We start from the raw sequence: 27,027 nt of genomic DNA, 5'->3' as shown, positions 1-27,027 counted from the left end.
AAAGGGCTTAGAAAAGAACCTTGCCTGTAGCATACGCTCAGTAATCTTATTCTTCTCTGACAAACTAAGCCAATCAACTCATTTTATGCCTGTTTCAACGGTCACCTTCTGCAGGTGTAACTTTTTTTTTTTTTTTTTCTTTGACTTAAAACAGCACAAATTTATTCTCTGAAAGTTCTGTAGATTAGAAGGTTGACATAGGTCTCACTGAGTTAATGCAGGTGTAACTTTTGAAAACTACATTCTGATCCCTCTTACACTCTTAACTTGCTTCTTCAACTAGTGAAAACTTACACCAAGCACTGCAAAGAAGAAGCTGTGCTACACCCCCTAGGGATCTACCCAGGCTATTTTCTCTACCTGGACTGCTCTTCCCCCTCTTCTTCTTCCTCTTCTTTTTAAAAAAAATTAATTAATTAATTTATTGGCTGAATTGGGTCTTCATTGCTGCACGTGGGCTTTCTCTAGTTGCAGCAACCAGGGGCTACTCTTTGTTGTGGTGCTCGGGCTTCTCATGGTGGCTTCTCTTGCTGTGGAGCACAGGCTCTAGGCGCGAGGGCTTTAGTAGTTGCAGCATGTGGACTCAGTAGTTGTGACCCATGGGTTCTAGAGCCCAGGCTCAGTAGTTGTGGTGTACGGGCTTAGCTGCTCCGCAGCATGTGGGATCTTCCAGGACCAGGGCTTGAACCTATGTCCCCTGCATTGTCAGGCAGATCCTTAAACACTGCGCCACCAGGGAAGTGCCCCCCACCCCTTCTTTCTGACTTTTTTTTTTTTTTTTTGCCATGCCGGAAGGCTTGTGGGATTTTAGTTCCCTGACCAAGGATCGAACCCAGGCCCTTGGCAGTGAGAGCTCGGATTCCTAACCACTGGACTGAAAGGGAATTCCCAAGACTTTATTTTTTAAGAGCAGTTTTAGGTTCACAGCAAAATTGAAAGGAAACTATAGAGATTTCTCACATACCCCTTGCTCCACATATGCACAGCCTCCCACATTATTAACAATCCCTCACCAGAGGATACATTTGTTGCAATTGGTAAACCTACATTGACACATTATAATCTCCCAAAGTCCCTGGTTTACATTAAGGCTCACCCTTGGTGTTGTACATTCTCTCAACAAATGTAGAATGACATGCATCTAGCATTATGGACTCATACAGAGTATTTTCTCTACCTCTGTGCTCTGTCTATTCAACCTTCCCTCCAACCCCCAAACCCTGGCAACCATCAATCTTTTCAGTGTCTTTTCATTTTCCAGCATGTCATATAGTTGGAATCAATTTTTCAGGTTGTTTACTCCTTGTGTGAGTTTTAGCATATTGTGTCTTTCAAGGAATTGATCCAGTTCATTAGGTTATCAAATTTGTGAGCGTAGAGATGTTCCCACTATTCCTTGATTATTCTTTTAACGTCCATAGAATCTATGGTGATGCTCCCTCTTTCATTTCTGATATTAGTAATTTGTGTCCTCCCTCTTTTTTTTTTCCCTTAGTTATCCTGGCAAATGGCTTATAGATTTTATTCATCTTTTCAAAGAACTAGCTTTTGGTTTCAGTGATTTTCTCTATTGATTTCCTATTTGCAATTTCATTAATTTTTGCTTTCGTTATTTTTTTTTTAATATTTTATTTATTTATGTATTTGGCTGCACTGGATCTTAGTTGTGGCACACAGGATCTTTGTTGCTCTGCACAGAGGATCTTTACTTATGGCATTTGAACTCTTAGTTGCAGCATGTGGGATCTAGTTCCCTGACCAGGGATCGAACCAGGGCCCCCTTCATTGGGAGTGAGGAACCTTATCCAGTGGACCACCAAGGAAGTCCCTTTCTTGTTATTTTTTTTCTTCTGCTTACTTTGGATTTAATTTACTCTTCTTTTTCTAGGGTTTCCCCCCTCCTCTGCACTGTATGGCATGTGGAATCTTAGCTCCCCTACCAGTGATCGAACAAGTGCCCCCTGCATTGGAAGCACGGATTCTTAACCATCAGACCACCAGGAAAGTCCATCTTCTTTTTCTAGTTTCCTAACTGGAAACTTAGATTATCGATTTTAGATCTTTCTTCTTTTCTAATATATGCATTCAATTCCTCTCTAAGCACTGCTTTTGCTGTATTCCACATATTTTGGTAAACTGTACTTTCATTTTACCCTCTTTTTCTTAAGGCCCAAGTCAGGTGCTAGTTTTTGAAATGCTCCTTAAATCGTCCCAACCCACAGTGAGCTCTCCATCTCTGAATTGCTACCACATTTACTGTCTGTACCATTCATTTGGTATCTGGCATATACTGACGTGCACAGCTAAATAGGTATCTTTTATTGCTTGTGTCCTGTCTGCCTAACTTTGAGGAAAGATCCTAAAAAGAAGAGATAATGTTACCTTACCAAGGGCCTAGCATGCGTCGTGAACATAGCATCTGCTACAAGTAATGCCCCAAGCCAATAACAGATGGAATTTTAGTTCTTAATTGAATTAAAAGCTCAATACACACTATTATTCTTCAACAGGTGCCCTCAGAGATCAAGAAGGGCCTGGGCCACTTCCATATTCTAAGGCTGCTGGTAATATTAAAAAACAAAGATATAACACTTTCGTATTATGGAACTTACGGTATTCTTTATACTTTTGCCTTTAACAAATAAACAATTTAACACCTAAGAATACAGTACAATTTATTTGTATTATTCATAAAATTTATAAATTCTGTGATTTATAAATGCCACAAGGCAGTACAGGCTGACAATAGGATACAAGCTGCATAAAGAACGATTTTTTTAAAGGTTGCCCTGTGTCTTTGAACGCTCATTTGAAGAACATTCAAAAGCCTACATTAGAGGCCTTTTATGAATAAGGTCCCTAGAGAAGGCCCTGCCTTTCTAGCTCTAGAAAATACAATTCTTGTCTCTTCTCCCTTTCTTTTAAACTTTTTTTCTTAATTAGAGAATTAAACATTACATTAACTCACTATGGCAAGTAGATGAATCCTGGGCTATAATATTGTGACATAAGCTCATTTGTACTTTCTCAAAAAAAAAAGTTTTGTTTACAATGATCATCAAAATTTTATCAAAAGCAAATTGAGGAAGAAAATTAAAGATAAAAACTAACAGTAATACTTTCCATAGAAGGCAGGGAATAAGGCTTCAAGCCTGGTGTGAGAATAATGGAGCAGTTATTAACAGAAGAAAGTTAAAATATAGAAAGAAATTCATGGAAAGGATTGGATAATCTCAGCCTCAGCAGAGTGCTTAACTCAGGGGTAGAGAATGAGAAGAGCCTGGATCAGGGAGGGGCACCAGGGGATTGCTTCAATTCTATCGGTGCACATTCTTTGCATCATTTTATATACATCTGTATGTCTAAAATGTCAAGAGGAGCTATGAAAAGTTCAGGTTTGGAATACTGACCTTAAGATGATGCAGAGGGAGTTCAGATGGAAATTTCCAGTAACCTGATACCGAACTTTGATTCCGAGAAAGGACTATACTCATCTATTAAACATCCACTGTGTGACTACTAGTGTTACTAAACTCTCAGTAAAAATTTTGTGAATGGGGACTTCCCTGGTGGAGCAGCAGTTAAGAATCCGCCTGCCAATGCGGGGGACACAGGTATGAGCCACAGTCTGGGAAGATCCCATATGCCGCGGAACAACTAAGCCCATGAGCCACAACCACTGAGCCTGCGCTCTAGAGCCCACAAGCCACAAGTACTGAGTCCATGCTCCACAACTACTGAAGCCCGCGTGCCTAGAGCCTGTGCTCCACAATAAGAGAAGCTACCGCAATGAGAAGCCTGCGCACTGCAACGAAGAGTAGCCCTACTCTCCATAACTACACAAAGCCCGCACGCAACAATGAAAACCCAGCACAGCCAATAAATAAAAATAAATAAATAAAATTTAAAAAACAATTTTGTGAATGAAAACAGTCAGCGTCATAACCGTTACCTTTTCAGAGGAGATCTTTGCTAGTAAATCTACTTGATATAAAGCACTTCCATGTTCTTTTCTTGAACCAACACTTAGGTACCCACTTCCTGTATCATCATTTGTTAGCAGCTCAATATCATTCCACATGTTTCAGAGATTGTTTTCCTGGATCAGGAATCACTGCCTTGCCTGTGACAACAAGTAAAATTAGACCAAATTATATTGTTGCATAGACTCCAGTTATTGAGAAATGAAAAGGCTTTATCAAAAAAATATATATACACACACACACATATACATCAATAAATAAAGACTTCACTGTCTTTGTGTTATTTCTGTGGTCACCAGACACTTTGGATCAATAAGATAAATGGAACCAGAGCTATGATTATCACTAAAGAAGAACATATTGGTATAGGGACACAAGCAAAAAATTCTGATTTTACCAATGTGTCCTAGAGCTTATAGTATTTTGTATGCCTAGTTGAAATTATAACAAGTTTTCTTTTGAAAAAGACCTTTAACCAGTACAGCAATAAATACTGAAGGCTCTGAAGTCAGACTGCCTGGGATATCTTAGGATGGTAAGGTTCATTCGTATTTCGACTATTGTTACACAATAAATGAAAATCTTAAGGAGAGGAGGAGAAAAATGGACTAGTTTTCTGACTGGATCAAAGAGTATATTTGTAACTTTAGGAATCACTTAAGTATCTCATCAGCAAGGACTTACATAATTCATTTCACTGGGTCTGGGTGGGCATAGAATACTAAAATGAAAAACAGTCCTTGGATCAAGACTAGTGGAGAACAATAACCAAATAATTACAGTTGTTTTGACGAGTGCTCACAGAAATATGTTTTTAAATCTTTGGAAGGTACAGTACAGGGAAGAAGTGATCTTTGACTTGGTGCTCTTTCACATTTACTAACCTGTTGTCCTTAAGCAAGTAATGGAACCTCTCTGTTCCTCAATTCTCATCTATAAAATAGGAATACAGCTGTCTATAGCTGGAAAGGTCACTATGCATTTCAAACATTCACAAAACAATGCTTGGTTCATGGCAAGCACTCAATTTAAATGTTATCTAATTCACTATTGTTATTCATGGAATTAGGTACAATTTGGGCTAGAAATTTAAGGTTACAGGAGCTTTTTAAAAATACAAAGAGATGCGTATAAAAACAGATGATTGAACTTGGTGTACCCCCCCAAAAATAATTAATAAATAAATAAAATTAAAATTAAAAAAAAAATACAAAGAGAGTTCTTACCAGGAGTGTAAGCAAGGGCAGAAAAACAAAGCGTGTTAGAATAGACAATAATTTTAGTGGCTGCATTGGGTGGGAGTAGGGAGGAGATTAAGACAGGCTGAAGGGAATACTTTTATGGGTCTCAGTGTCCCACATCTGTAAAAATGGAGAAATATTATCAGCCTCCCAGGTCTGTCACACTCACTCATTTGACAAACGTTTACTGAATGCCTACTGTGTGCCAGGCAGTGTTCTAAGAGCTGGGAAGAAGATAGAAAAGGTCTTTGTCATTATGAAATTTATATTCTCATAGGAAGGGTAGACAGAAATAAACAAGGTACTGAGTGCGCAAGATAGTTTGAATACACTACTCATTTAATCTGCACAACAACCCATTTTACAGCTGAGAAACATGAGCTGGGGACTAAGTAAACGGCCAAGGTCGCCTAAGGCGAATTAATGACGTAGCTAGACAAGGCTCAAATTCATACCAGTTATTAATTGTTATATTGCCTACCTACGAATAAATAAGTAAACACAATTACAAATAGTGCTCAAATGAATGGGGGGGGAGAGGCGCATAAGTGGGACCTGTTTGGAAAGGGAAAGAGATGACATCTGAGCTGGGACCAGAATAGCAAGAAGCAAAGCTCAGGGAGACAAGACAGGCCGAGTATCAAAGGCTGAGAGGGTGGAATGAGTTTGGGGCGGCGGCCAGGCCGTTGTAAGAACGAGAAAGTGAGGGCGCTAAACGAACAGGTGGAGCCAATGAATCCTTGATTACAAGATTGGGTTTCATCCTCAGTGCTAGGGAGCTAAAGATACTAAGCAAATCAGTGACGCGATGTGATTAACGATTTGCGATTACTCTGGCTTCCCTGAGTGAACAGATTAACGAATTAACGAAATGAAACAGTTTCAGTTAGGCCTCCATGCGTAAATGCTCTCAGCTGGACACCAGGGCCAGCAAGAACCCACTCCAAACTCTTTCCCGCCAGCGTCTTGAGGGGAAAACATCCCGAACTGAGCTGAGGCCTCAGCTACTTCGAACTAAACCCACCCCCAACACCCTAGAGCAGCGCGGCTTCCCCTCCTCACCTGCAACTGAAGAAACTAAAGAGAAACACTCAAGTTTACCGCACCCCTTTCCGGGCTCCCACAGCCGCTCCTAGCCTTTAGGGGCCAAGCCACAAATTTAAATTGGCGGGAGAACACCAAGCCCAACCCCTTTTACGGCGGCCAGCGGAGGCCAAAATTGCTTTAGAATCGAAATAGGAAGTCGCCCCACCCTAAATTCTATCCATTCTGAGATCCAGGCTGCGCATTCTAGTGTGTGTTCTTGGCCCCGCCCCCCTCCCCCGCCTTACACGCCTCCGTCAAAAGAACAACCAATCACCGTCGAACCGCGTTGCTACAGAAACTCTTATCACCACCCTTTTTCCTCCCAGCAAGCCTTGCGACGCGCCGGGCCTCATCCTCTTTGTGCCATCCGGGTCTCTCGGACGAGCGGTTCAGTCTGTGGCGAAGCGTCCGGGTGGCCGGTACTGTGGAAAGGGGCAAGTGGAGGCGCCGCTGTAGCGGCCAGGACTCTGGACTATGGCGGTAGGTGCCGAATCTGTGTGTAAAGTCAGGGATGTTTTTCTGCCGATCTCCAAAGAAGGGATGAACGGCTCTCAGGGCCGTTGTCTGAGCTTGTGTGTGGACAAAATGGCGCCGCGGCCTTCTTTTGCGCCCGCCATCATGGCTGTCTGCTGTAGGGAGGGGGAAATAAGGCGGTGTCGATGGGGGTGGGGAGCCGCAGGGAGTGTCTTTTTTCCAGAACTTTCCTGTTCCTTTTCCCATCGCTGTGTAGCTTTTGGTCCACAGAACTGACTCCTGCTTCGCTTACTCACTCTGCTTAGTGATTTATGTTGAATTTCGTTAGGGCTGGGGTATTTATCTTCGCGATGGGAAAGGACGGGGAAAGAGAGAACAGGGATCAGGGGTCGTTTCTGAAAAGTATTGGGTCAAAAAGGCAGTGCCTGTAAGGGGAAGAACGTGAGAAGAGAGCAGTCTTGTAGCGATTATTTTGCCTGCGCTCAGTGAGATGATTCTAGTTGCATAATTTCGATTAATGTTGGCTCTCTGTAAACCTTAGTTTAATCCTTAGTAAGCAGCTAGGGAACATGTTTCCGGGAGGGAGTAAAAATTCGGCTTAATAGGAGACTTTGGAACTACGAATTCTGACTGGTGGTCGGTTTCCGAAGGGGCTCTTGATGTAATCATTTTGAAGTCTTCGAGAAACAGTCGAGGTCTATCATTGGCATTGTTTCTTTACATGTAAGAGTCCTTCATTGGCCAGTTTAATTTGCAAAGAAAACTGCAGTTCTTAAATATCTCTTCTGAAAAATCGGCCTGCTTTGGATATAAGACGTCCAATCCTGATGGATCGCATTATTGTAATTACTTCGTTTTAGTTATTCGGTTAAAAGAAAAATGCAGGCGTTTTGCATTCTTTTCCAGTGACTAAAACGTTGTATTTTCTCGTTTTCGAAAATAAATAGGACTATCATACATAACGAAAAACTTGTAGTTTTTTGATGCTTATCGTTGGGGTATCTGGGATTAGAAGTCGTTATCTGCCCCCCACCCCCACCCCATGCCTAATTGATTTGATCTAGAACTGATTTTTTGGTAACCGATTTAGAACCGGTTTCAAACAGTCGGCAGGCTGTTGTGATATTTGTGCAAAAAATTGATTTAGTATTTTCTTTTGTTTAAAGTGTTTTGGGCCTCTTAATCTACTTGAAAGATTAGTATTGTTTTACTTGGGCTCATATATATAAAAAAAACTATTCGAATATTTGTTTCTGCAGTACCTTGCTCAATAAAAAGACGATCCCCTCGAGATGTGGCCTAGTATTAAGTCCAATGTGCCCTCTTTGCACTGGAAAAAGATCCGCATACTGTGTTTTGAGTGTCTTTGGGGTTTTAAAAAAGCTGTAAATTTTAAGAAACCAAGGTGTTTTTCTAATATAGCAAATGCTAGAGTGAAGGGCATTTTTTGCAGTTAGCATTTAAGATGTACATATAGCTCATACTAAATTGAAATGTTACATATTTTCAGAAAAGTTTTAATACTCAGTTGATTTTATTTGGATATTTTTGTTATGCTACTATAAAATATTCTCAAGGAAATAAAAGCTTTGGGTGGGCTAAGTGGCCACCTATTATTCATATCTGTTTTAGTGATACTCATATCTGTTTGTTGTTGTCCTGTAGTATATTTTACAAATGAAAGTGGCTGTTTGGTGTAAGTTATTAGCCCGTATTACAGAGTGCCTTCCCTTAAGTCAAGGGCGTTTTACTAAGTGTAACTTTACCAACACACAGCACACCATAGATCTGTCAGAAATAATCCTTAAGAATAGTGATGAGACTTCCCTGGTGGTCCGGTGGTTAAGACTCCGTGCTTCCATTGCAGGGGGCACCAATCCGGGAACTAAGATCCCACATACCTTGCGGTGCGGCCAAAACAAGAATAGTGATGAGAACAAGAATAAAAGAAAGCAACCAGTGTTGTGAAAATCAGAATCATCTTTAGTTTTGTGATAGAGTATTATCATGTATTAATATTAGACAGCAAAGAGAGTACCATCTTAGGTGAGTCAGCTCATGTTGCTAGATCTCATCGGTGAAATGAGAAAGTTGAGCTTGATTGTAAGGGATGAGAGCCTTTCGGCACAAAAATTTTATGATTACAGAAATCACCCATACATAGAGAAGTATGTAACTGGAATGAGCCTCCCCAGTAGTTTGGTGCTTCCTCCTGTTTCTTTATTGGTTTTTTGGTAACATTGTTAGAGGCTTAAGACACAGTGTGTCTTTCATCCTAACTAATCTGCAAATCCTTTCCTTTCAGTTTATTTTATTCCTGAAGTCTACCGTCGAGTTAGGTGCATTTTTGACCCTCAAAATAGTTGTTGAAATAATGCAACTTCTCACACTTAATTTGTTAAAATACTCCCCATTTATTTTACTTGGTGTCTGTTTTCTGGACTAATCTTTCTAAGGGAAGAAGTTTATTATCATGTGATTATTCAACCTGCCGAAGAAGTATAGTAATCCACTGTTTATCCAGTCCAGATTTTTTTCTGTAAAGAGCAAGTTAGTAAATATTTTAGGCATTGTGGACCACATACAGCATACAGTCTCTGTCACACTCTTTGCTTGCTTGTTTTAACAACCCTTTTAAAAATGTAAAGTCATTCTTAGCTCAAGGGCCATACTTTGCCAACTCATGTCCTAAATAATCAAGTACCCAGACATATTGATTATTCCCTCTCTGGTCAGATGGGTCACCACCGTCCACCTTCCACATATTACTGAAACTTGTTGTCCCTGCCTTTTATCAGAATCTGACTCAGGGGAAACATTAAGGTTCTAGTTTCTCCTTGAAACTTTTTTTTCTATGACTCATTCAAATCGATTTCATGAGGGAAAGAGTGTGTACTCTTGAGTGTTGTTTTACTTCTTTTTAAAGTTTATATTGTGATAACTCATAAAATGCTTTAAAGCAGAAACAACTTACTGTTCCCATAGCCCAGAGCATATGTGAGGAGAGGCAGACCATATTTTGCAGCAGCACTGTGCCAAGGGGCTTTCATTAAAGAGGGTTAATGAAATTAAGATTGGGTTCTCAGATAGGTAAGTTAATTTTCTGCTTTTTCTTTTATACTATTCTGGAAGCATTCTCTTTGCTTTTTAAGATTTTACAGTCTTCAGTTTTTTTAATCTTTAACAGCTCATTTAAAATGCCTCTTTAATGTATGCCAATTTAAAATACAAGTATTGGTAAAGTCAACTAAATGCATAAACAGATCTGAAAAAAACTATTTTCTCTGCTTGAATATTTATTGGAAATACTTGGAAACCTTACTTTCCCCTTCCCCCATTGTTTTGAAAGTTATAAAAATAATGATTAAAAAAATTAAAATTATATACATCCAATTACACGTGCCTCTTTGATATTGGGTTAGTCATTTCAATTTATTCAGGCCTACTTACCAAGTACAAAGCATATTTAGCTACTTGGAAATCAGCTGTTCTGATCTCTTGATTTTCTTTATTTTTTTAATTTTGTAAAACTCTAGGATAACTGTCTTTCCTCTCCCTTGCTCTTTTAAGAAATTGGAAACATTTTAAATGCAATTATGAATTTACAACCATTTATCTCTAAACTTTTAGGCTAGTGATACAGAACGAGATGGACTAGCCCCAGAAAAAACATCCCCCGATAGAGATAAGAAAAAAGAGCAGTCCGATGTATCTGTTTCTCCTAGAGCCTCAAAACATCATTATTCGAGATCCCGATCAAGGTCAAGAGAAAGAAAGCGAAAGTCAGGTATGTATAAGACATTAGTTTACTGATATAATATGTGTTCTTCCAATTGAGAAATGGATAGTGAAAAATGCATTGGTAATTTTCTGGAGTGTTTTTCAATTACGAGGAGTACAGATGTCCTAATAAATTTTATAACCTGTCAAAGACAAAATGTATGCTTAAATTTGTGTCGTAATAACTATTATTTGCCCTCAGATGTTTAAATTTTATCCTTTCAACATAGGCAAAACAGTTATTTTGAAAGATATAGTCTGGGCAGTGGTATATTCTGAACTTGTTTTAACATCTTTGACATAAGTTACAATAACATTTTTAACCTTGGTTTTCTTTATAACTTAATGTTAGAATATTCCTGAAAGCAAGAGTTTTAGAGTTTGAAATGCTCGTTATTTGTTGACATTTTTTTTTAACTAGCCTGATGTGGCATAGAAAGCATGGTATTACTAATGAGTCAGTACTTAATGAAGTAGTTAAATGAGAAGTAGAATAGAAATGAGTTTAAAAGTTTCAAGACTTGGGCTCTCATTACTTTTCTTTTGCACCCACAGATAGTCATCTACAAAGTGGTTCAAATGTAACTTTTATCTGTATGTTTGAAACTACAGTATCATAACTGCTTCTTAATGGGAATTTTTCTAAACTGTAACATTCTTTTCACTACTTGCAAGGCACCAAATGTAATTCAACCTGTTTGTTTTCTCTTGCATTCTTTGCTCCTATTGTTCTTAATTGTTTTCCTCTAATAAGACGCTTTACAAAGTTTGCTATGTAATAGGAAGCAAGATGGACTGGACAGAATGTTTTGTAAAACATTAAGAATCTGTGACCACCTAAAAGACAGTGTCTGTCTGTCTTGTGTCATGGAACATGGACTTGTGGATCTTTTTTGCTACTTACTTGATTATATTCTGATTTGCTCAGCTTGCTTGATTTGTTTCAAATACATGAAGCATTACTGTAGTAGAATAATCCCACCCTGCCATAGAAAATAGGCATTAGAGGATGACTAGTAAATAGGCTCTTTAGTTAGTCAAGTGGCCAGAAATGTTCTTTGTGTGAGTTTTGGAATTTGTGTTTGAGATGTTTCTATACCATTATTTATGGTGAATATTTGTGTGTTCACAGATAATGAAGGAAGAAAACACAGGAGCCGGAGCAGAAGCAAAGAGGTAATTAACACTTTGTAGTGAATAGGCACTTTAAAATACTTGTAAAATATCTGGTAGAAATGTTTGTGTGAATATATGATATTGTCAAGGTAAGTACCAAAACTTGAAATTTAAAAGGTTTAATTGAGTTATAAAATAAGCATGATTTGGATTCATCATTTTTCAAGAAGATAGTTGTTTATATGAAAAATTCATTCAAAAACTATTAATGTTATGTTATGAAAATAGTCACAATAAAAATTTCATATGAAGAATATAGTTGGTTTTTTTAGGCCTGTCACACAGAGCTTCCATTAACCTGAGGTCCCGAGTCTCTTTATGCCTGACAGCTGCTCAGGATTTTTAAATAGCAATCTCTTTAAGTAGCAGTACTCTAGATATCTCTGGGCTACTTTTTCTTTATGGAAGATAACGAGTTCTTTTCATTAGTAAACTAGTTCGATTTCCTAATAGTAGTATTGAATTTTGAAATAAAAGTGTCAGTGAGGGATAGCTGGAAAGGTGGCGGTGATGCAAAACTTGAGAATAAAGAAAGACAGCAGCTATATTGCAGAGGAGTTAACTTGCCCATCTGAGAAGACAAGGAATGAGCCAACAAAGGAAGAGCAGAAGTAGCAGCCAAAAAGGGAGGAGAAGAGTCTCATGGGGGCTGGGCAAGGGACTCCTTAAACAACTGTATGCAGGGACTTCACCTCTTCCCCTAATGGAAGCTCTGTTAAATTTTAATTTAGGAGAGTTTTTGTGAAAATGACTATTTTGTTTAGCTCACATGATAACATTTCTATAATAAATCATACTCAGCGTGCTAATGCGCGAAGAGACTGAACTGAAGACGCTGCAGACTCAGATAGCAAAATAATAAGCCTACTTCATGATAAGGTAACTATTAGTCATTCAAACTCCTATTTCCCTTAAGTGTATCTTAAATCAGTTAAGGGTTTTAATGTTTTTTTTTTTTTAAAAAAAAATAATAGTAATGTTATGTTTGGAAAACTGCTTTGAAATAAACTCTTAATAAAACTTTTGCAAGCTTAACCACTTAAAGCTTTTCCAGTTTGCCACCATATGGCAAAATCAAGGAAATAGTCTTTTATAAGCTCATATAGAGAACTGGCATTGAAACTAAAATTTAGCTGTGTCTCCAGGTCTCTTATTTTTTTACAAAACAGTAAATTACATACTATGATCCTTTTCAGATGTATCATCATGCATGTGCCAAAATGTTTGACCAAGTTTTTTTGTTTTTAAGAAAAGTTTATCTTGAGTGGAAGGCAATATGTTAAGGTCTATCTTGGGAACTATGAGATAGATAAGTGTCCTATTGTGGAAAACGGTGGCCTGGGTGTCAGAAGAACGTGGGGTCTGGGTTCAACTCTCCTAATATGTAGCTTTGTAACTGTAGATCTTAATTTGGTCATGTAAATGTAAGGGGCATTAGAGGATCCAAGTTTCCTTCCAGCTTTAAAATTGCGAATCTGAAATGTCCAGGATTTTAAGCTTTAGCTACAAGTTGTATTTGACAAATCTTAATGTGGGGAAATCTGATGTTTAGCATTTCCTAATTCAGTATGTGAGTATAGGATGGAGACTTGATCATACAATTAATTTAGCTCAGTCTCTGAATGCATATGTTGTGAGACCAAAAGCCTTGGTTTTTGTAATCCTTCAGAATATTGGGGGAGTATGTATTATATAATGGTATAAGGATTAATTGTCGTACCTAGTTTGATTTCATAAAAATTAAAACAGATATGGTTGCCATTTTCTACCCTAGGTACATGAAATGTAATAGAACTCCAAGCCTGTTGGGATATTGCAAGATGAAAAGTGATTGCTTCACAGTTTAGACATTGGGAGAAAAATCAAGAACCGTCTTTAAGAAAGGATGTGGCAGTATAGCTATAAAAAGGACACTTAACTCTGCGTGAAGTAATTTGAAGTTGCAGAAAATATTAGTACTTAGATTAATTTTACTTAGCTACCTAATTGGAAATGCATTTTCTGGTGCATTTCCTTGTGTCCTTATCTTTGTTTTTGTTAACTTTTAAAACTTAATATTATGTACTCTGGACTTAGAAATAGTTGTATATACACACGTCTGTTTCTCTAAAAGATTTGTTGGAAAATTTAAAAAATTTTGATACATGTGTACTTCCCTTTTAGATAAAAGAAACATCAGGGATTCCTCTTTTTCTAAGTAATGGTTTTTCAATATTATTTAACATTGAAAGGTATTGTTTTGATTGTGGTATTGAAGTATTTGGGGGTGGAAACTGCATTTGGGGCTTTATAAAGAAAAAGTAAAATTAGTAATATACATCTGCAACATTTGGGTGATGTGAAATTAGCTCTTGTTTTTATATTGCCACACACTCCTAAGGTTACTAATGTTGCATCACAACATTTTTGCTACTGATACCCATACTAACTCTCTTTGTTGCACTATTTTCCTGAAAGAACCAACTTCTTCTTAAAACAGGCAAGAAGACATGAATCCAAAGATAAATCCTCTAAGAAACACAAGTCTGAGGAACATAATGACAAAGAACATTCTTCTGATAAAGGAAGAGAGCGGCTAAATTCATCTGAAAATGGTGAGGACAGACACAAACGCAAAGAAAGAAAGTCATCAAGAGGCAGAAGTCATTCAAGGTCTAGGTCTCGTGAAAGGTAAGTAGTTTTTCATAAGTTAATGCCTTCTAAACAACTCCTAAATTGCATGAAGGTTTGCATTAACAGAGCAACACCCAAAAAAATCTTAGTTAGAAAATTGGTATTTTTGACTTTCTGATTTGTTGGTCGCTTACAGTGGAAAAGATTATTGCTGAAGTGTGTTTGTATAGTTTGCCAACATCACAATCCTTTTGCATTGCTGGTGCAGGACTTGTTTGCTGCTAAACTCTAATCTAGGTTTTCTTTAGGTATAGCTTAAAAGATTTTTGAGAAACTGGGTCATCGTTCAAATTTTTATGGCATTTTTGTTGTGTTTTAAGAAGCCAATGTTTAACACATTTTGGGGATTTCTGTGGGGAATATGTGTGTGGTATTAGGTTTGGTCAAAAATTTTCAGTAGTGCAATAACTTGAATTGTTATTCATAGAAATAGTTTGGTAAGGCAATAGACTTTAAACTATTAAACAGAATCTTAAGTTGGGGTAGGAAACATTGCATTTTTGACATGTTATCACTTAAAGCATCATCAAGTAAGAACAAAGATCTATTTTTTGTTATAACTTCCTCAATTATCCTTGCTATACACAACAGAGAGTAGTTTATTGCCTGTCTTAACCGCATATGCTATAGGTGATTAGTTCATAATGTCTATAATTGCAGACACAACTCTAAGTAACTACAAATTTGTGTACTTTAATTTTAGGCGTCATCGTAGTAGAAGCAGAGAGCGGAAGAAGTCAAGATCCAGGAGTAGGGAGCGGAAGAAGTCGAGATCCAGAAGCAGAGAGAGGAAGAAATCACGATCCAGAAGCCGGGAGAGAAAACGTCGGATCCGATCTCGTTCCCGCTCAAGATCAAGACACAGGCATAGGAGTAGAAGCAGGAGTCGGACAAGGAGTAGAAGTCGGTAGGTATTCATCATCTTGAATAAAATCAAATGGGCCCTTCACAGGATCTGTTAGGTCAGGCTTAGGTGAAGTAACTTGCCCAAGAAGGCTAATAGCATACAGTTCTTTTTTTTTTTTTTTTTTAAATAACTTATTGGAGTATAGTTGCTTTGCAGTGTTGCAAAGTGAATCAGCTGTACGTAAATGTATACATATATCCCCTCTTTTTTGGATTTCCTTTCCATTTAGGTCACCACAGAGCACTGAGTAGAGTTCTCTGAGCTATACAGTAGGTTCTCATTAGTTGCCCAGTTTATACATGGTATCAATAGTATGTATATGTCAATCCTGATCTCCTAATTCATCCCATCCCCCTCATACAGTTTTGAAATAGTAAAGCTAGGACCTGGTCCCAAATGCATCTGAAAGCACAGTTAATACATATGCTTAATCCACCTGGTTGTATGCTCTCAGACATTCAAAAAAATGAGCTTAGAAATTCAAATTTGTCTTGATTGGAAGGAGACTTTGTTGAGACAGGAAGTATAATAAAGAGCATTTAATTATAAATATTCAGACCCCAAAAAAATAAAATAAAATAATTAAAAAAAAAAAAAAAAAGATAAATATTCAGAGACTTCCCTGGTGGCGCAGTGGTTAAGAATCCTCCTGTCAATGCAGGACATTGGGACATAGGTTCGATCCCTAAGCCGGGAAGATCCCACATGCGGCAGAGCGGCAAAGCCTGTGTGCCACTACTACTGAGCCTGCGCTCTAGAGCCAGTGCTCCCCAAGAGAAGCCGCAACAACGAAGAGTAGCCTGCACTGGCTGCATCTAGAGAAAGCCCGTGCACGGCAACGAAGACCCAACACAGTGAATAAATAAATTTATTTTTAAAAAAAATTCAGAATATGTTTATTTTCTGCTAATAAGACAGTTATTAATAGTGTAATATATCTATATTCACAGATACTGGTGTTAAAGTTAATAGGAAAGCTTCTTTGTTAATTTATTGTTCCTTAAGTCAGACAGTCTATAAAAGAATGAAATATAGGTAGAAGTGGACCTACACTTACAATAACTTGGTTTGTCACTTGTTTGATCATTTTTTCAGTTTTTAATCAGTGGTTTTAGTATGTAATAGTTGCCTAATTTGAACTTTGCCAGTTTAGGAGATTTAATCAATCTAAAGTAAACGGTAATTTCACCAGTAATTATTGTTGTTTTTGTTTGTTATAAATCATTATTTGGGCCATTCAGGTCATTATTTATGGCATTTCTAGTTTTAACTACTGATACTTTTTAATCTGATTGATGCCTATTTTTAATTTTTCTAATTTTATTTTAGTGATTTATATTTTGTATTTTTGAAAACACAAATTCATTGTATATTAGAATACGAAGACCATTTAACCTATCATTCCCACTGCTAGGAATTTATCCTGCATATTGACCTACACAAGTGTAAAATGATTAACGTGTGCAAGTCTAGCCTTTGCAACATTGGGTGTAATAGCAAAAGATTGGAAACACCCTACATGTCCATCTGAAACAGGGATGGTTAAGTGAATCTATAGAAACTAGTCTTACACGCAGGGAACTTGGGGTGCATATGGAAGGTGTAGGACAGAGGTTGAAGGGAAAGGGTTCAGAATACAGTTCCTATACCAGTTTAATTTTTATTGAACTGTGTAAATATAATTGATTTTGATTCAACAAAGTGATTATTTATTGGCTATACTGAGACATACAAAATATGATTTATTCAAGAGATAGAAAGAAGAGAATTGAAAAACCAAGAAGATTTAGCAGAAGTTTAAGCCGAACTCCTAGCCCCCCTCCCTTCAGAGGCAGAAACACAGCAATGGATGCACAAGAAGCTTTAGCTAGGAGGTGCGTATATTTTTTATTTGGTACATTTTTTCTCCTTTTCTTCTTGAAGTAGATACTCAGTTGTGTGGAACCAAATGAATGCTTTCAGTCAGAGGGTAATTCATGTAATTAAATCTAGCCATGACTGCTGTGGCACTTTTGTGATGCAGAACTAACGTAAGTGGTTTGTGAATTCTCATCTTAAAAATTTGCTTATTTGCACAACTGGAAAGAGTATTTTTTCAACAGTTTCTCTTTTTTCTTCATGATTGATTTTTCTCAAATCTAACCTCGTGAATATTTTCAGTTTGCAATTGGAACTTTTTTAAAAATCTTAAATCTGACCTAAGAACTCTTAATTTTGCACCTAAAACTGCTTTGTCTTTACTTTCTTTGTTCTTCCTTATGAAAAGTCTCTGAAACAATAAGTAGAATTCTGTCAATAGATTTCTTAGTTTGAAGGTAGCAAATAATAAGCCAGTTTATTTGATCTGAAAAATTTTTCTGCTGTGATAGCATAGGAAGATCGTTGTATTTTTAAATTTTCTAATGTTTCAGAGATGGGTGATTGTGGGAACACACACAGCAGGGCTGTCTGAGATCTGCAAAACCATTGAAAAAACTGCCTCATAGAGGCAAGAAGTAAAAATCCAAGCCCTTGTTTGCAGGTTTTCCCATATTCTGAAAACTAAAATCTTTTGATTTTGATTTTTTTTTTCTTTATGAAATTGAGTTTGTATTTTTTTTTTCATTACAAAAATACAGTTATCACAATGTAACCTGATGGGCTGCGGCCCTGCGAACCCAGCCTGGCAGAAACTCCAGCTGAGCAGCAGCAGCAAAGGTGTGAGCTCACCCCTTCTTCATTCCATTCACCTTGGTGAATGGTGTTGATTCCAAACCTGCAATGGCCATTTAAAATATGCAACCAGTATTTGTCAGTCACTCTTTCTGAAACTAAAATCAACAGAATTAGGAAATAATTTTCTGTAATATCAGAACTAATTTATAAAGAGTGGTCCATTAATTTTGATCATGAATTTTTTTAAGCCCTAAAGTTTATTCTTACTTACTCTTAAGTTCATTGTGTTTTAATTTTGGGATTTTATTAAAGTCGAATCCATAGTATCTAAAATTTTGGCTTAGTTTACTTAGTGATTTTCAGATGGCAATACACGAAATGGTCCAATTTCAGAATACCAGATTATTCTTTGGCTACCTTGACGTTTGAAGGGTGGTTATTTGTTGGTAAACTACAGTATGTACGTAGACCTTTTTTTTGTTGTTGCTTTTTTGTTTTAAAATAAGGACAGAATTTTAGAATTGCTAAGTATTTATGAACCTACATTTTAACGTTATTCCTAATCAGAAACTTTTGTTTCCAAGGACAAATTGAAGGCTCCGTACTACATGTCTTTCTTTCATTTGTGCTCAGTAGAAGGGAACAAAATTACAGATTCTTATATTCCTTTTATGAAAATTTCAGCAATTGTTAAAGCAAATGCCAATTTTCTACTACTGTATTTTACCCAGAGTGCCCATTGCTCCCCTCCCCCAAAAAACTTTTTCCCCAATCCTTGCCCCATTATATACCATGTTAAAGGAGGGAGGGTGTGTTGTTTAACTTGATTGGTAAATCAAGGAATCCTCGAAAGAAACGGGATCTCTTTAAGGAACTCATTGTGAAGATAACATTTACTTACGATTTGCTGTATACCAGATAGATACCTACTTGACAGCACATTTCGTTTAGTATGCGTGTTCATTAGTGAGTTCAGTGTGAACCAGAATTCGTTTTTATTTTGTTTGGGGATCAATTTGTGTTTCCAGTTCCCTTGCTAATAATAAATTTCTTTACCTCCTCAAATTAATTTTCTAATACTGAGTTTTTTCCCTCCATTTTACTAGATTATAGAGAGTGGCAGTTAGGGTTTGCTCGTCCTTTTTAAATTTTAATTTTGGGTTTTTAATCTTTGTTAATTTAGAGACTAATAAAGTCGGTTTAAATATAAAAATCATCTGCATGTTTTGATTGGCCTAATCCTGTATCAGCCTTCCTTAAGAAGCATTTAGGTAATTTTGTAAATTATTGCATGTAACGTAAGATTTACTCAACTCTCAGTATGTTTTCTCAGTGTCTCAATTTGCAAGATTTAATTTTATTTTCCTCCTGTAACCAGCACTGATGAAGATTGAATAATTTTTCTCTCTTAACCATTCTCTGTGGTAACTGTATATAAAAGTTACTAGAGTTGTTGGCTATCCAGTGAATTTAAAAATGTTTAAAACCAATATTGAAATATTATTTGTGACTGTTACCATCTTAAGAATGATTCCTTTTCCCCCCCACATGCAGATAGCAATTTGGGGCAGATATTAAATTTATTTAAAATATAAATGAAGTGTCTTATATCTACACATGTATACATATAGAGGTAAATGTTGGCTTTATATTGTTATTTTTTATTTATTTAAATTGTCTTTGACAGGTTGGAAAGGGCAAAGAAATTACAAGAACAGCGAGAAAAGGAAATGGTTGAAAAACAAAAACAACAGGAAATAGCTGCAGGTAATTTTTTTTCTTTCAGGGAAGTGTGGCATTTTTTGGTAAAACATTTGGAAAGTTCAAAAAAAGTAGTAGGAAAATCACATATGATCCCTTCTTCCCATCAGTCTGCTATAGATGTCTTTTTTAAAAATTTAATTATTGAATTGTGAACATGTTATTTTTAGTGTTACTTTCCTACCTCATAAAATTTGTTGCATTGTGTTTCTGATTTGGTCAATGTAGATAATTTTGACAAGTAAATAGTGACTGTTCTTGTTCATGTAGCACTTTAGCCATCACTGCATATGTCTTTTAGTTATGATTTTGGAAATGCAGTTTATTAAAGATGGTGAACTGAACTGGAGTATGTATTATATCTTACTGTTTAGGAAATCAAGGTTTTAGACATAACACAGATACACTGCCTGTGGTTGATTTAAAGGTGATCAGAGAGAGTTTGTATGAAATGTAATCTGGAAGGTGGAAGTACCAGGGCTGGCACTTAACTTTTATAGGTCTGTGTTAAGTATGCATGTAATACCTGTTGAATAGTTTTAAATGTTTCTTGTGAGTTTCAAATGAGATGTTGTGAAATCATTTTGTGAGCTATAAAGACCTGTACAGATGAGAGTCAATTTATTAAAAGTTAAGCTGCAGTCACCATAGTTCATTTCCATTGAAATCATATACCTTTTCCCTGTTTGCAGGATTCTCTTTACCCTCAGAGAAGTAAATGAAGTTTAGTGTATGTTACGAATCACATACAGAAATGTCTTACTGATGACTACATTAAATGTTTGCTTTATAAATGTTGTTTTATAAGCTTAGCAGTCATTTTTTTATTTAGTTGAAAATATTCTGCCTTTTTGCAGATTAATAGCTCTATTATATATAAATAATGTATTACTGTAAATTAGGAGGTTTGTTTTGGTGAAAATCCATACTTATATCCTCTTCAGCAGCTGCAGCTACCGGAGGTTCTGTTCTCAATGTTGCTGCCCTGTTGGCATCAGGAACACAAGTAACTCCTCAGATAGCTATGGCAGCTCAGATGGCAGCCTTGCAGGCTAAAGCTTTGGCAGAGACCGGAATAGCTGTACCTAGCTATTACAACCCAGCAGCTGTGAATCCAATGAAATTTGCTGAGCAAGAGAAAAAAAGGAAGATGCTTTGGCAAGGCAAGAAAGAAGGCGTAAGTTCTCTTATTCCCCTCTGTCATTGATTCCTAAGCTTAGAAAAACAAATTTGGATTGGAAAAGTTTAGTTTGGGTTTATCTTCTGAGAGTCTGACTGCAGTAGTCTGACTGACTAATGCTGAAGAAAGAAATGCAGTCTAATTAAGTCAAGCTTTCAAAGAAAACCAGTATTTGCCCATACATTTATTAAGGGGAAAGAGTTTGTTCCTTAACTTAGATTTTTTCATATTAAGATGATTATAAAGTCCATTGACGGAATGCCATAAATGCTATTGTTTTTTTTACTTAGACTATATTATTAGAAAATTTAGTATCCTAATAGAAGAACTTAAGTATTACATATCCTAAAAGTTCATTGTTTCTTAACAGGACAAATCCCAGTCTGCTGAAATATGGGAGAAATTGAATTTTGGAAATAAGGACCAAAATGTCAAGTTTAGAAAATTAATGGGTATTAAGGTGAGTTGTACACTTTGCAGTAAAATTCATGTTAATTTATATTTTTAGGGTAACATTGGTTCTCAGCTGAAATGTTATTTCAGTGATGTCATCTCTGGGTGCTTTTAGTGCTTTTTCAAGCACTAAATTAACCAATAAATTATCATTAGTCAACAATACAAATTGTTAAATTTGATTAAAACATTTGTTGAGGGACTTCCTTCGTGGTCCAGTGGTTAAGACTCTGCACCTCCATTGCAGGGGGCATAGGAACTAGGATCCTACATGCTGTGTGGCACAGCCCCCCCCAAAAAATTCGTTGATTATTGCTGAGTGTTTATGCCTTAGGTGAACCTTGTTCAAGATCATACGCTTCTCTTAAATAAAAATGAAATTATAAAAAGAAATTAATTTGCTTTTTTAAAATGCCCATTTAAGGTTAACTGTACTTGGTGTGGGTTGGACTTTAATTTTTTCAAGAAGAATTTTTGAAGAAGGTGTGGAAAGTTGGTTTTTCGCTGAATAACATGTAAAATATACAGATACAGTATTAGGTTTTATACAGTAACCTGGTAAGGTCCACAAATGTTCGAATATTGGTTATTAGTAAGGGAGTTGATTTTTCATTGAAGGGATATTTAGTTTAAACTCCATCCCCATTCGCTGCTTTACTTTTCTCCTAGACATGTATTTACACGTTGTCTGGCATGTTCTACATGTTCTTCATGTCCACTGAATGAAGCTGATTTTGTTATATCCTGCTCTATCCCAGTACCTAGAATGAACATTGCCTTGAATTCCATAGGTGCTGACTAAATGAATGGAAGCTGAGTGAGGTCAGATATGTACCACAAAAATGTGATCTACCAGTACTTTTAAGTGAGAGAAGCACTTTTTATTCCTAGGTGAATTTAATAGTATGTTTTATATCTGTTATTTAGAGTGAAGATGAAGCTGGATGTAGCTCCGTTGATGAAGAAAGTTACAAGACATTGAAACAGCAGGAAGAAGTATTCAGAAATCTAGATGCTCAGTATGAAATGGCAAGATCACAGACCCATACACAAAGAGGAATGGGATTGGGTTTCACATCATCAATGCGAGGAATGGATGCAGTTTGAAGAAGATCACACTTTATATCTGGGACTTTTATAGACTTCTGGTTCCGGTGTCAGATCCTTGTCCACCAAACAGCTAGTATTCTAGCTTGCATGGATGTTGCATTGACTTTAATTTATTGAAAAATATGATTTTTTTGTAAATATCAGATCAGTGATACTGGTGTTAGTGTTGTAATCAGGTTAAACCCACTTCCATTAAACTTGACAGGACTATAGAAAGGACAATATTTTTTAGTTCATGAATTCTACTTTTCAAAGATATAAAAGCTGCAGGTGGGATAAAATCTCATACATGGAATTTTGGTGTTCGCTGTCTTGTGTACTTTTGTACTTAACCTTGTACAGTTATTTTCATCTCTTGAAACATGAAAGAAATGTTATGTAGATGTTCTTTAGAAGATCTGGCCATTTGGTACATAATCCAGCACAAGTAAGCTGGGTGGTGATGATAATAAAAATGGTTTTCTCAAAATTGGTGTTAAGTTACCTGGAATTCTTATTTGAATTTGTTTTATGGTTTCTGTAGCATTTTGCAATTCCTATTATAAGACACTGGCTAGAAATTCCTCTTTTTTTTTTTTTTTTTTTTTTAAGAACAATTAACTGTTATAGGCAATACCATGGTGAGCAAAAATGTAAAAGGAAGTTGGGAGGAGTGAAAAAGCTTATTAAAAGAATACTGTTTTCCTCTCATAAGGGACAGGAGTGGTATGCAGTATTTGTTAAATATTCCATGTTATTCAGGAAATAGATTAATACATTAAAGGGATGTAAGCACTTTTAATAAAGTGCCTTATATTGACAAGTTCTTTGTATGCCCTTTCCTCATCCCTTTTGAATTCTTCTGTAGCCTAAAGTACTAGAACAGTAGAAAACCACTTTGTGACTAAATTGAATAAATTTAGGGCATAGATTTGGTGGAAGAAGGGGACTACAGAACTTGTATTTCATTTGCTGTCATTATAGCAAATTCATAGTTTTTAGCTTTCCCTGGAAAAATTCTTTGGAAAACATTTCCACATGTCCCACAACATGAGGGAAGACTGCTTAATGTGTTGTAAATGTGTAGTTTTCCCCGAGTACAGTAATTATAGGGAGAGATGGCTCTTCATGCTTCAGTGACAAAGTGACAAAGTCAAGTTTCTAGGGAAATAACACAATGGTCTTTCATTCTGGAGTCATCCCAAATTGACATTTTTCTGTTGAGCTGAAATAGGTTTAATTAAGAATGTGGGGACTTCTCTGCAGGCACAGTGGTTAAGAATCCGCATGCCATTGCAGGGGCAAGGGTTCAGTCCCTGGTCGGAGGAGATCCCACATACCATGGAGCAACTAAGCCTGTGCACCGCAATTACTGAAGCCTACTCGCCTAGAGCCCGTGCTTCGCAACAAGAAACCTGTGCACTGCAAGGAAAAGTAACCCCTGCTTGCCACAACTAGAGGAAGCCCATGCATAGCAACAGAGACCCAGCATGGCCCCCAAAAAAGAAGTTTGTGGGCTGGTAATGCAGTGTGGATATGAAAAGCACACATTAAACTGCTTCCTGTGGTTTTTCTGTGTAATTTTAGGAGCTGGCCATACATTATGAGTGATGTGGTCCATTCTGCACTTATTTAGTAATTTTAAGAATTTTTGCAGCCAATTTTGAACAGGAAACTATAGTTTTGATTCAATTAGTATGTATTCATTTAGTGTGTCTAAAATAATTGAATAGGTAATCAGTATTCTTAATTGAGATTTTACATTCTTATTTTCATGCTTGTTTTTGAAGTCCAGTGGGTACTTTACATTTTAGCATCAGAATTGGGACTAGCCACATTTAAAGTTATTAATAGCCACATATAGCCAGGATGATGCAGATTTAGAGGGAGGCACATAGGTAATTGTAACTGGCATAATTAAGTTTTAGGAAGGAATTATTGGAGTGCTGGGGGTGGGGGACAGTTAACTGCTTGGCTCAATTGGAAATGAGTTTATAGGGAAGACATACTCCATACCTTTTATGTGTTTAAACTTTGTTTCCCCATTTTCCTGGCTGTTACTGTGCTTTCCACTTCAAAGCCTGGTACTCCAAGATGGATGTTTTGGGCTTTACTCTTGCATGCGATGGGAACATAAGGCTGTCCAGGAGATTCTTTAAAGACATGGCAGTAAGACAAGAAGAGCTCACTATTTAAGGCAGGGTTTGATGAACTGTGTAAGAGCAATTGGCTTGGAGGATAAGAAAATTCAAAGACGAAGTTTCCAATTTGAGTGATGATTGTGATTAAATTAGAAAACATACTATTTAAGTAGCGGTTTGTGGAAGGAGATAGTAGCAGAAATTAAGTTGTTATACATCATTTCAAGTCAATTTCATAGGCCAAAAGATGATTTAAGTATATACTTAAATAGAATTTTCTAGGTTTCTCTCCTATTCTCCCACTGGCCATTCATCAATTTCTGTAGTTGTCTCATCCTCAACCCCAGCCCTCTAGGACTCAGTGCTAGACTTCCTTCCCACTATGTTCTTCATTATGCGTCTCATTCTCTATCATCATTGTATTTACTTTCCATACAAACTTGAACCAGCCAAATGCGAATCTTTAGTTCAGATCTCTTTTTTTGTTTTTTTTTTTTAGCTTACCCAAATATCTTCCTAATATACACCTCCACTGGGGCCTAAAATTTTACCTTCAATATACCAATATACCAGTGCTTCAAAAATTTCTTCCACTAATCTAGTTACTTGTCGATAAGAATAAAATTGCCTTGGACTTCCCTGGTGGTGCAGTGGTTAAGAATCCACCTGCCAATGCAGGGGACATGGGTTCAATCCCTGGGCCGGGAAAATCCCACATGCCGTGCAGCAACTAAGCCCAAGCACCACAACTACTGAGACTGTGCCCAAGAGCCGCAACTACTGAAGCCCGTGTGCCTGGAGCCCTTGCTCCTCAACAAGAGAAGCCACCGCAATGAAGAGTAGCCCTCACTCGCCACAGCTAGAGAAAGCCTGTGCACAGCAATGAAGACCCAATGCAGCCGAAAATAAAATTAATTTAAAAAATTAAAAAAAAGAATAAAATCGCCTCAAGTTACCACATAGCCAAAATGCAACTCACCCTTTACTCCCAAACCTGGTCAACATTAAATCATTTCTTTTTTCTCTATCTCAAATGATCATTTATTCAACCAGTTTCTTAAGTCAGAATCCTGGTGAATAATTCACCACCCTTTCCTCTCATTCTCCATATACAACACTTCAGTTATCTCTGATGCTTAAAGTTTTACCTTTTAAATGTCCTCTATTAAATATAAACTCTCCAACCACTATGGCCACTACCCTAACCCAAGCTAGCATTTGTTGATTTTATTACAAAAATCTATCAATCTGTCTACGAGATTTGGAATTTTACTTTTGTTCCATCTCCAATCCTTTTCTTAATCATGCCATCAGGACCATCTTACCAAAATGAAAATCTGTGGGTCACAGACACACCACTTGTTTAAAATGTTGAAATGATGTCCCAATTTTGGGGGTGGAAAGAATATCCTTAATGTAGTCTGTGAGTACTTGCCTAATGTTCCAGCCTCACCTTGCTCCTCTCTGCCTTTTTGTTCTGTATGCCATTTCTTCAGCCTAGGACTCTCTTAATTCCATCCCCTACACTTACCACCAACTTTGCCCTTCTGTCACTTCATAAGTCAGTTCAAACCTCAATTCCTCATTTCACTGACTCCCACAGAAATGTCAAATTTGTTACACATCCATAACTGCCCGTTTTTATGTCACATGTTTATTAATATGATGAATACATCAACATCCACTTTGACCCAACAGCAGGAACATGTATGTTTATTTTTTGTTTCTTTTGCTAGACTGTACCCTCTATGAAAGCAGGAACTTCTCTATTTTGCTGACTCTTGCACCCTCAGCTCCTAGAATAGTGCCTGGCACATTGAAGTCGGTAAATAAATGTTATTGAATGAATGAGTGATTGAAGGAGAGAAACCACCAAAAGCTGCAACAGACAAACCTAAAATAATTTAAGATGAAGCTAGTTTTTCATGAAAAAGTGAAACAAGTCCAATAAACTGAAGTAGATTCTCCAAGATCACAAAGGTAGTCTGTGGCAAAACTGGAGTTCCTAATTGCTGTTTGGCACGCACACCAGAATCTGTGATAAGCCGTGCATCGCGCTCTGATTTTTTTCAGCCTTAGATGCATAACAGGGACAGCTCTTATTGTAACACATTCTAATCCGGTTGGGCTTTCTTCACGTTAAAAAAGGACCAATCCCAGTATGCAATGCAAACAATGAGTTAACAGTCGCTTAGAAACCACATATCCCAGCATGCCATGCTCCCGAGCCACCTCGGAAGTGGGTATGAGAGACGCCGTTGCATTCTGGGAGTTGTATTCTCACAGGACCGGCCGGCCCCTTGTGCAGCCTCGGCGGCCTCTGTTTGGAGGAAACCCTACTGGGTGGCTTAGCGCGGCCGGAGCCCTAGAGAGCGGTGCCGCCCAACAACCTTCGCCCCCGGCCGGGTGGCCAGCTCCGCCTCCTCTC

General features: G+C 37.2%; 2 protein-coding genes across 11 annotated transcripts in view; one reads left to right on the top strand and one right to left on the bottom strand.

The window, feature by feature from the left end:
- The window catches only part of KNTC1 (kinetochore associated 1), a 71,966-nt gene extending 65,611 nt beyond the window's left edge, over positions 1–6,355 (bottom strand). For 4 of the 6 annotated variants that reach the window (XM_057746381.1, XM_057746385.1, XM_057746384.1 and 1 more), the window contains exons 1-3: positions 6,287–6,355; positions 4,868–4,916; positions 3,953–4,123 (exon numbers count right to left, since the gene is read on the bottom strand). In XM_057746381.1, coding sequence (XP_057602364.1) covers positions 3,953–4,081 — 129 coding nt within the window. In that variant the 5' untranslated portion in view covers positions 4,082–4,123; positions 4,868–4,916; positions 6,287–6,355. Of the gene's footprint in view, positions 1–3,952; positions 4,124–4,867; positions 4,917–6,286 lie in introns of those variants that run through there. The other 2 variants (XM_057746382.1, XM_057746386.1) reach the window with 2 other exon arrangements.
- A 286-nt stretch (positions 6,356–6,641) lies between these two features.
- RSRC2 (arginine and serine rich coiled-coil 2) lies at positions 6,642–23,274 on the top strand. Of its 5 annotated transcripts, none has more exons than XM_057745513.1 (12): positions 6,652–6,790; positions 9,770–9,874; positions 10,415–10,571; positions 11,697–11,740; positions 12,542–12,619; positions 14,198–14,410; positions 15,117–15,320; positions 17,072–17,194; positions 19,663–19,742; positions 20,684–20,913; positions 21,287–21,376; positions 22,297–22,948. In XM_057745513.1, exons 5-12 carry the CDS (start codon positions 12,612–12,614, stop codon positions 22,474–22,476), a joined length of 1,128 nt encoding a protein of 375 aa, XP_057601496.1. In that variant the 5' UTR covers positions 6,652–6,790; positions 9,770–9,874; positions 10,415–10,571; positions 11,697–11,740; positions 12,542–12,611; the 3' UTR covers positions 22,477–22,948. The 5 variants fall into 5 exon arrangements, with proteins under 5 accessions (XP_057601492.1, XP_057601493.1, XP_057601496.1 ...); XM_057745511.1 differs by having other exon boundaries at positions 6,653–6,790; positions 20,681–20,913; XM_057745509.1 differs by lacking the exons at positions 9,770–9,874; positions 12,542–12,619 and having other exon boundaries at positions 6,642–6,790; positions 14,220–14,410; positions 20,681–20,913; positions 22,297–23,274.
- Positions 23,275–27,027: the final 3,753 nt, after the last annotated feature.

This window comes from Hippopotamus amphibius, chromosome 8, assembly GCF_030028045.1.
Source record: "Hippopotamus amphibius kiboko isolate mHipAmp2 chromosome 8, mHipAmp2.hap2, whole genome shotgun sequence".
In the NCBI taxonomy this organism is placed as follows: Eukaryota; Metazoa; Chordata; class Mammalia; order Artiodactyla; family Hippopotamidae; genus Hippopotamus; species Hippopotamus amphibius.
Note: the sequence above shows the minus strand (reverse complement) of the source record. Positions and strands in the feature narration are given on the sequence as shown.